This window comes from Poecilia reticulata, chromosome 16 (genome assembly GCF_904066995.2).
Source record: "Poecilia reticulata chromosome 16, P_reticulata-male-v2, whole genome shotgun sequence".
NCBI lineage: Eukaryota > Metazoa > Chordata > Actinopteri > Cyprinodontiformes > Poeciliidae > Poecilia > Poecilia reticulata.
This window is the reverse complement of record NC_088845.1, coordinates 8949976-8960659: the sequence shown is the minus strand read 5'-3', so window position 1 is coordinate 8960659 and position 10684 is coordinate 8949976. Positions and strand designations below refer to the sequence as shown.

Below are 10684 nucleotides of genomic sequence, written 5' to 3'. Positions count from 1 at the left end.
CCATTGATCAAAACGCAAAATCAAATTCTAATGAACCAAAGTATTTTTTTTATTTTTGAACAAATTGTAAAGAGTAATATATTATGCAATGCAAAATGTGGTCATGCACATCAATTTTTAAAATGAGTGATTATTATTAGTTTGTAAATATGCAAATTCAAAATACATTACAACATATAGCTTTTACCAGAGTGAGGCGTATATATACACTGTATTTTATAAATTCTTAGAGATAAAATGACTATGTCTCGAAGACAATTATAGCCAAATACAAATAATGAAAAGATATAGAGTTGCACATTAATATATTTTATACTTCATTTACTTTAGAGCAGTGTGTGTATTTCGAAATATACTGCTCAAAAAAATAAAGGGAACACTTAAACAACACAATATAACTCCAAGTAAATCAAACTTCTGTGAAATCAAACTGTCCACTTAGGAAGCAACACTGATTGACCCAACGAGGGTCCCCGTTGTCAATCAGTGTTGCTTCCTAAGTGGACAGTTTGATTTCACAGAAGTTTGATTTACTTGGAGTTATATTGTGTTGTTTAAGTGTTCCCTTTATTTTTTTTTTTTGAGCAGTGTATTTCCTGCAGGAGCTGACCTGTTACTTTTACAGTCCTTGTTGTGGCGAGTTTCAACCGCTAGGTGACACCGTTCATCCATAAAATTCATAATAGTTCGATCTGTTTCTGACAGGATAAGGTGTTCAAAGAATAACATTATTATTATTATTATTATTATTATTATTATTATTATTATTATTATTATTATTATTATTATTATTATTGTTGAACATTTTCCAACTAGATTGTTCTTCAATCGGAGTATGTTGTTTTGTGCTAACCTAAATGAATTTGCAGAAGCAAAGGTCTATTTTCCTGTAGACCTGGTTAATGAACTACCTGGGGGGGAAACATCATGACAAAAAACCTCCTGGAAAATAATCCAAGTGTAACTGGAAGGTGGGAGGAAAGGGGAAGTCTTCTTTTCTGTCTAATATGCAAATACTTCCTGCCTTTGCATGCCTCAGTTTAGAAGTGGAGAGAAAAAAAAAAAAAAACGAAGTGGGCGGTGCCATAAAAAAGTGTTAAACTTCACTGTACTCCGACTAGCAACAGGATTTACTTTTAATCTGTTCGTAAATGGAGTACGAAGACACACAGAAACAACCAAAGCAGGTAAGAGGCTGTTTTTCGTCGTCACTACCAGTAATACTTCACCTGTATGTGTATTAACGGCTGAAAACGTCCCGTGTTCTCACCTGTGTTTGGTAAAGGTACACACGCCCAATAAGAGCCTTTGAAAAGGGGCCTTTGTTGCACAAATTCAAGTACCTGGCTTCAAATATTAGCTTTTCATTCAAACAGGGTAGAATGTTCATATGCCACATACGTTGCGCCAGAGGAACCACAGGATTATCTACTGTTTTGTATATGATCCCGTTTATCAACTCAGAAGGCAAATATCACCAGTAACAGAAAATACACTGCCGCTTAACTGTATTTACTCAATCAAATTTACTTGAGTAGCTTTTTAAAGAAAAAAAAATTGTACACGTACTTTTTACTTTTACTTAAGTATTATTATTCTAAATTATCACGACTGTAACCTAGTTACACTTTCTATATACTCTACATACCCACTCCGAGAAACTTCACTGGAAGAAACACGTCTTATTTAAAAGTCCACTAGACACAAACGTAGTTAATAGTCAAGTGAGATTTTTATTTATTTATTTATTTATTTATTTATTTATTTATTTATTTATTTATTTATTTTTGTACAAAAACGCTGTTCTTTTAATGTCGTTTTCTGTCTGTTGAATCTGATTTGTCACGTGTAAATCAAGAAGATACAGTTAACACCTACTGTCAATAGAAGTACTTTATCTTGATTACCTAGTTTCATAAGTTTTATATTTAATAAAGGTTTGGAAAAAAGTGTTTCTTCTGCCTACATTTATTGTTTTGTAATTATGTTATCTTTTTTTTGTTTGTTTCCTTGTTTTGCTTTTTTGATCTTATAAAACTTTTTTTTTTATCTAATGACATCATTTTAAAGTGTTTAATTATATGGTATGATGAATATTAATCAGTTACTCAGTGCTTAAGTAGCTGTTTTACAAAATACTTTTTTTACTATTATTTAAGCATCAGTGAAAGACAACAGAAATATATATTCTCTCAAAAACAGCATTGACGTACTCATTAGCGTATGCTGTTTTGCAAAAGATTGCAAGAAAAAAGACAAGTTGAGACATTGTGCAGGTTTAATCAAAGGTTTAATCTCTTTCAGAACCTGACATCAGTCGTCTACGCTATGTAAAACTTTTATGCTTTTATAAACATGTAATTTTGTAAAGGAAATGTCTTCTAAACCTGTGCTACTCAGTTTGTGCAAACCTGAGTAGCACAGGTTTGCACAGGTTATTTAAAGTAGATTCAATGCGTATTTAACATGATTTAATTAGCTTCTATCTTAAGAGTTTATAATACTGTAGTGAAAATGTATACTTTTTGATTTTGTGGCGTTTTGGTGTGGATGCAGTCATGCCTTAGTAAACAACTGAAACAAATCACTCCAGACTTTCTGAATATTTAGCTTATTGTGTTAATCTTTATGCGTAGTGCTAATAAAATGTATCTTTTTCCATCAGCCAGTTGAAGAACATCACAGGGAAGGAGCAGCGCCTTGCCTCACACATTGCTAAAACGGAGTTCAGGGGCCTTCAGGATGGACCCGGTACTTCCCAGTGATGTTTTTGACTCAGATCTGCTGGGGACAGAAAGTGAGGAACTCCGGCTTAAAGTGGACTTCTTCAGAAAACTGGGGTACTCCACAGCAGAGGTGAAAGCCGCTCTGAGAAAGCTGGGCCTAAGCACTGACACCAACGCAATGCTCGGGGAGCTTGTGAGGAACAGAACCACCAACACGTCACCCGGTGTTTCTGACAGCGATGAGAGGAGCACAGATCTGAAAGAGCTGCTGCTGCCTCCCAGTTGGGACGTTGGAACCTGCAGAATCATGCCACAACAAAACAGTGTAGACTCGGAGCTGAGACCTATTGTTATTGACGGCAGCAATGTTGCTATGAGGTAATAAAAATCTTAATTTTATCTAGATTAAACACACACTGATTACGTTGAGAAGGTTTTATTGCCAGTATCAAGTTGTTTTCACTTTTGCTTTTGGAGCTATCAAAGTTTTTATTGTATAGATCCAACAAGGTGTCTTAAACACTCCTGATATTTTGGCATCACATAGTTGATGGAGATTTGTAGGCCTGTCCCAATCTCTGTTGGATTTAGGCCTTGTATTGGAAAACCATTGAAGTATATTAGAATAATTTTCATTTTCAAGAAACCAATTTGACATTATTTGAGCTTTGTGATAATGTAAATTACCTGATGAAAGTAGCTATCAGAAGATAGGTACTCTATATTCATAAAGAGATAAACATAGAGATAAGCAATACTAAGGTTGGCTTTGACACTTAAATGTTCCTCTGTACCTTGGCCCCCAAAGTGTGGTGAGAAAAATCAAGACTCATCAGGCCTACCGATCGTTAATTCTGGTGAACATGTAGAAAGTGTAGCCTCAGTTTCATTCACTCTACAGTAAGTCACCCAGTGAGCTTCTGCTGCTGTAGCCCGTCTACTTCAAGCTTCAGCGAGTCTCCCCATTGAAATGCGGGGCGTTATTGGTCACACAGTTGTCAGTGGTATTTTCTTCTTCTTGATCTTAGAGATTGTCAAGCGAAAATCCCAGTTTGTCAGTGTCTGAAAATACTCAGACCAAGGCATCTGACCCCAACAATGATGCTACATTAAAGTCCAATTAAAACCCTTTTTTAATTATGATGCTTGGTTTGAACTTCAACAACAGTACAGACTACCAAACAGAGGTACTGCTCTACAAAATAACCATGTAGAAAAGCAAAGAGAACAAACGACAGACAAAAAAAAAATAAAAAATACAAATTAAAACGGATGCATTTAAGACAATGACAAAAACACAGAACATAATCAACTGGTGTCACAGCAAAATGGAATTGTTTAATATATCTGGGTTAGGAATACATAAAGTTAATGATATGAGATTGGCTGATGAAGTGACTGATGAGTTTAGACCATTACATAAATAATAGCCATTGCAAAGACAATACTTTACCTTTTACATCTGAGGACTGTACATCACACTTGAAATAACTAAATGTAAATATTTATCAGTTGTTTCTATTAATCATTCATACTCTGACTTTTTCACGAGTTCTTATGATACTTGATATTTTAATGGGTGTTAGCCACACTGCCTGAGCTTGCGTTGACAAAAAGTCACTTATACAACATGCAAATTCGGGAGCCCTGCCCCTTCACCAATGTGAAACATAATGCATATTGTCCTGAATGAATAGGGAAGGGATAGCACACAAGCTCCTTCAGTGAGATCATTCAAAGGCATGCTGTTTTGACACGAATCAACTGAATCTTAACTACTTCCTTCAAGATTCTTTCCACTGCAAACGCTTTAACTGATCCTCTCTCCCTCCTCCCCACACACCCTTTCTGTTATTTTCTTTTACAGTCACGGCAACAAGGAAGTGTTCTCATGCAGGGGCATAGAGTTGGCAGTGGATTTCTTCCTGGACAGAGGTCATAATAACATCACTGTGTTTGTTCCCTCTTGGCGCAAAGAGTTGCCCCGAGCTGATGCCCCTATAACAGGTGAGGACAGGCAGCTGGTTCCCGTCTGGAAGACCAGAGTTAGTTAACCCTTCTCTAACACCTAGGAACTGCTAAAGCCTATAGCTGTTAGCAATTACATTGGTTACATTTTTAACATTTGAGACATTCTTCAGCAGCTATTAGTCAGTATGTCTTAGCAAAGCAAGGAAGACATATAATCTAAATTGTCCATCCACGGGTAAAATTGCATTTTCTACTACAATAAAAACAAAAATAACTTGAAAGATTGCAAAAAATGTAATCAAAGTACATCTTTTTTCTGTGTGTTTCAGTTTAAGATGTTTTCACGTTAGCCTTAGAGTTTGGGCCTCAACATGTTTTAACAAGCTTTTTTTGCTCAGTGGGATTGTGTGAGATGTGTGCGGAGAGAGAAAAAAAGAAACACTTAGGTCATTGTCTTCAGTCGTCAGTTTTAGAAGAAAAAAAAAATTATCCCTGACAAGCAAAGCACAGAGCTGCTGCATAAGGCAACAAAAACTAATGGGAAGGAAATAGGAGGTGTGGTAAAATGGGGTTGTTTTTACCTAGCTATTTGAATGTGACTTCCACTTCAGTCTGTTCCTTTATTGTAGCTATAGGCATTGCATCATTCTTTATCGGTATGCAGGAGGTACAGTTTCCCCTCTCTCATGTGATGAGACAAGACTGTCATTTGTAATAATAAGCTAAAGAAAATAGATTTGGTAAAACCAACGTTGCTTACTCTTTAGGATAATTTGTTTTACATTACATATAAAATCTAATTGTTGACTCACAAAGCTTTTATGTCACAAATACAGATTTGTGACATAATCTATAGCTTGATCTTTTATTCCATGAAACTGAGCGAGCTTCTTGATGATATTGCTTCACTTTAAGGCTCTTGTGATTTTGGTATCTGCTCATCTGGGGTGGAGCAATCCAAAGATTCTATTTCAGTCTCAGAATAAGGAAGTAAAAATAAGCCCACAGCCACCCCTGGGAAAGTCCCATCAGGAACTTTGTGTTTTCTTTTTCCTCCACACCCACTGTAGTTTGTTTATAGAGTGTCAACAACCATCCACAGCACTAGGTCAAGTAAAAACAGTCACCTGGACCTAGAAAAACACCTGCATGACAAAGTGTCAGATGGCTAAACATTACTCAACCAGTTTCCTGGTTCGTTGGTTAGGTTCACAGGTCATTTCACTTGACTTTCTAACTTGTTTAATCAGTTTCAGTGGTTGTACTAATGTTTAATTTTCCTACCGTAGGAGTTAATAATACAATATATTATGGGAATTGTGGGAACTATATTAGTTTTGGTTATGAAATCTACTTTTCTCGGTAGCATTCGGTTTCTGTAAACTACTGCACATTTGTCGAATGCTTATTGCATTTTTAAAGCCGTGTGGTTTTGTGGCAGCCTCCTCTTCCATGGATTTTGAAAACAATAACAAGGTACAGAAGTTTGAATTAGACAAATGTGTATTTGTGTTTATTCAGCACTAGGTCAAAAATACAAATGGGCTCAAATCTATACATTCACCTTTCCAATATTAGGTTTAATCGCTCTTAGCAAGTTCCAGAGAGACTGAACACATGAAGTATGTATCCATTACTTCTGTGGCATCTTTATATTTCACCGCATTTCAAAAAATGGTTGAATTCATTTACATTAGTTGGTTTGATACCTCGACTTTAAGACATAACTTAAAGAGTAGTAATACACTGAAAGTAATATTAGCTGCAGTTTCTGTATCTGAGTCTATTTGTGTAATTTAGACACTGTGGATCAGTAAACACAATACATACAAACCTAATTCATGTTTTAAAATCTGTCTAAAGAAATGTAAAATGTACAATTCTGACCAATATTGTAAAAACAATATTGTAAAACACATTTGACTGACTTGTTACCTTTCCTCTTTTCAGATCAACACATTCTGTTGGAGCTTGAAAAACGGAAAATAGTGGCCTTCACCCCTTCCCGCCGGGTTGGTGGCAAGCGAGTGGTTTGCTATGACGACCGCTTCATTGTCAAACTTGCGCATGATTCAAATGGCATAATTGTGTCCAACGACACCTACCGTGACCTTCAAGGAGAAAAACCTGAGTGGAAGAAATGCATTGAGGAGAGGCTCCTCATGTACTCATTTGTGAATGACAAGTAAGGAGAACGTCCCACTTCTTTTTATACAGTGCCACTGTTTAATAAAGGGCTGCTGCTGCCTTAGAGGCACACCTTCTAGCTTATTGAAATTTTGTGAAGGACCTTCTTTGAAGTGGCATTGTCTTTATTCCTGTCTCTTTTTACAGGTTCATGCCTCCAGATGACCCTCTAGGTCGACATGGGCCTAACCTGGACAACTTTCTCCGGAAAAAGCCCCAGCCTGTTGAGCAGAAAAAACTGCCCTGTCCATATGGTAAGGAATTACTGCTTCATTTTATTTCATAAAGGAATCCCTTGGCTAGTGTTTTCGCTCTCAAATTTAGACAAACAATGAAAACACAACTGAATAATTAGGCAGGGGTTTCAAATTTATAAAGTGCGTTGATGAAGAAGCACCTTATTCATTTTATTCATAAAAGTACAATTTTTATGAATAAGATACATAAATCCCATATATGTTTTTTAGAATAAATTGGCAAAACAACAACAATCTATAAGTTGTAAATTATGCTGATAGCTTCAAATATAGTCTGTGCTATTTCTGCAGTTTCCACTTTATGACAGAAGAATATGGTGATAATTAGATTGTGCGTTTATATTCATTGTCTTTCAGATAAAAAGTGCACTTATGGCATGAAGTGCAAGTACTACCATCCTGAGAGGGCAAACCACTCCTACCTGTCCTTGGCTGATGAACTGAGAGAGAAAGCACAAATTTCTTTTGGAAAAGAAGAGAGAAAGGCAAAATCATCAGTCAACTATCCTCAATCTGAACCCGAGCCTTCTCATCCTCGACACACACATCTCCCTTGGGATCAGCAGATTTCCTCAGTTCCTGGTCACATTAGTGAAAATAAACTACTTATCTGGGAAAACTTCAGAAAAAGCCCCAACCAGATGCCGTCTTCAGCAAACGGAGGAAAGTGTCAAGAAGACTATTCCGCATCACACTATATGCCGAATCGTTACTATCCCAATATGTCTCGGGAATATTTTGATTCTGGTTTTGGTTCGAGTGAGAGCTACTACTCTGACTTGCCGCCATCCCTCAGCAGCACCCACAGACTTGGTTCTCAGCATCAAAGCACCCTCCCTGGGCTCCAACGTTCCCCAGTTCACATGGAGAACTGTAATACCAGTCATTGTGGCAAATGCTGTTCCTACCCGCATCAGCGGCATCACGGCAACATCGACTGCTGCAGTCAACCCATCTATGACACCTACAATCCAAATATGTTCCCACACGGTGTACATCAGCAACGGAGCCTGCCTGCCCATTTCCATAAAACTGCAACCCCCCAACTCCATCATAATTACTGGTCAGATCCCTTTCAGGGTGCGCCGCCAGCCAGGTCCTCATGCCCCGCCCCCTCCTTGCCCTACCCTTCACACTGCCACAGCTCCTGTTGCTCCTATGAGAATCACCAGTACCAAACCTGGGGCCAGCAAAAGCAGCAACCGTCGCTGCCGTCGACTCCTGCTGCATTCAAGCAAAATAGGTCAGAAATGCGCAAGAAACTGCACGCCATCTTCAACCCAAACCAAGTGGATAGTGTCATGGAGATGTTCCCGCACCTGATGGATGCTGAAGTTTTGGCTGCAGAGATACTGAACATGAAAGCTCAGGGGATGATATTCTGATCATGGTTCTGCTCTCTTTGATCTGGAATATCGAAATATTTAAGACAAGTTTCAATGCAACAAAGTTAACAGGAAAAAAAAAAGATCTGAATATGATGGTGTTATCGTGTCCACGTAGATCCACATCAATGTTTTTTACAGCGACAATGCATTACAGGTGTGTTAGTTCTTGCACACTAAAACCATCACATTGAGGTGTGTTGGGGTTAAACACAAACACACGTTGATTGATTTGAACCTCTAGATAGATGGACACATGTACTGAGAACTGATGAACGCCCACAGAGATAGATTAAGTTAATTAACTGAAATAGAGAAACCGTTAACACATTAATCTCGTACCAAAATAATCAGTAGTTGCAGCCGTATGTCAGTCAGAGAGTATTAAAAAATGTGTTTTTCAGGGAACTAATATAAAATATATTGTAGCGATGTTTCATTCTATCTGCTTTCTATTATGCTACTGAAATATTTATGAAAATTGAGCTCTTGCTGTGTTATATGTATGACATTGTTGTCAAATGTAACTGTACCATTCCATTTTTGGATGGAATGTGCCTCTAGACCAAAGATGACTTCAGGAGTTTTGACTGTTGATGCATATTGTGTCAGGTATTATTTTAAGTTCTCGTGCTGTATTAAAGGTTTTATGCTTTTGCTTTCGCTGTAGTTCTCTGCAACAGCCTGCTCTTCCAGTATTATCTTTGATCTGGCTGATCTCACAAGGAAGCTAAACAGAGGTGACTTTTAAAACCACTTCACCTGAATTAAAAGGAATTTACCAAGTGTGCTTTTCCCTTTCCTGTAAATGTGCATTATTTCCATGAAACACGTACTGGCAAAAATGTAATTTATGCATGTTTTTAAGTGAATATTTTAATAAAGATAGAAATAAAAATGGTAAATGAGTCCTCTCCAACATATATTTGAATTAGTGATTGTGATTGTCTTGGAGAAAAGAGTAAGGCAAACAAGCTGAAACAAATCTTACCTTTCAACTACATTTGACTACTTTCACAAAGTTCCTTGATTGAGCCGCAGTGGTCTCATATCTCATACCAGCAATGCCCTGGATTTTCAAAATATAAATGCTTTAGAGACTTTTAAAATGTTATGCTAAATTCCGATGAATATAGAAATTCATCGGAATTAATAATCAAATTAATTAATCTATGATAATTAACTTTTAATAGTATTTAACGTGTTAAACCTGGGGCTGTCTTTTATTAAGCAGAATTGGAATCATTAATGTGATTCAGTCTGGAGTCAGGACTTCAACCTTCTATTTTAGCAGTGGATAAATTATTCTAACTACTTAGATTTTTACCATGAGTTGATTGATGCATAGCCCATGCTAGATCAGAATTAAAGGCATCGATCAGATTTTCTTAACGTGGCGTTCTCTTGATTGGTTAGTTGATTAGAGGAAATGTTCTTGACTTCTTCAACTTTAAAAAATGCACACTAGTTTTAGCTCATGTATTGACACAGCAGACCATTACAAGAGACACTAATATCTTTATAAGCTTTAAACTCGAAATGTTATCCAGTCAGAGGAAGTATCTGATGCAAATGAAAGAATGTGAAAACCAAGGAAACAACTTTATATTGTTCCGACAAAATGTTTTTACTGTCCATTTCACTGCACACTACATTTGTAAAAGATAGTTACTCTATCAAAATACCTAACACCTACAGTTTGCAAAGCATGAGATATGGGAGGTTTGTAAGAAGAGCTATATTTTTGTCCTGAAGCGCTTTACCTCTGGCTCTAAAAGAAACTAAGGAAGATTACGGCTTCTACTGCATCCAAGGTATTTACTAATTATATCACTTAGTACAACACCACTTCAAGAAATCTGAACAGGCACTTTAATTAAATCGTCGAGCTTTTCTATTTTTGTTTTTAATTTGTTTGGCCAAAACAGACCAGGCCATCTTCATGCCAATCTGACAGGCTACCTGGTGGATTTCATCTTCGCTGGTGGCAGAGAACCACAATATTACTAAAGCTTTGCTGTATTTAAGCCAAAAGGTCTATGAACACAAACAGAAAATTGCGAAGAAACATTTCAAAAACCAAATACATATCTGTTTTCTGTAAGCAAATAATTCCTGTTTGATATTTGAGTCACGTTTCCCGAGTTTATATCATGTC

The 10684-nt window shown here is 36.9% G+C and overlaps 1 protein-coding gene across 1 annotated transcript; it reads left to right on the top strand.

Moving 5' to 3' along the window:
* The first annotated feature begins 967 nt into the window (after positions 1-967).
* Positions 968-9447, top strand: zc3h12aa (zinc finger CCCH-type containing 12Aa). Its single transcript, XM_008431120.2, has 6 exons — positions 968-1187; positions 2666-3104; positions 4594-4733; positions 6648-6882; positions 7032-7138; positions 7499-9447. Exons 2-6 carry the CDS (start codon positions 2743-2745, stop codon positions 8524-8526), a joined length of 1872 nt encoding a protein of 623 aa, XP_008429342.1. The 5' UTR covers positions 968-1187; positions 2666-2742; the 3' UTR covers positions 8527-9447.
* Positions 9448-10684: the final 1237 nt, after the last annotated feature.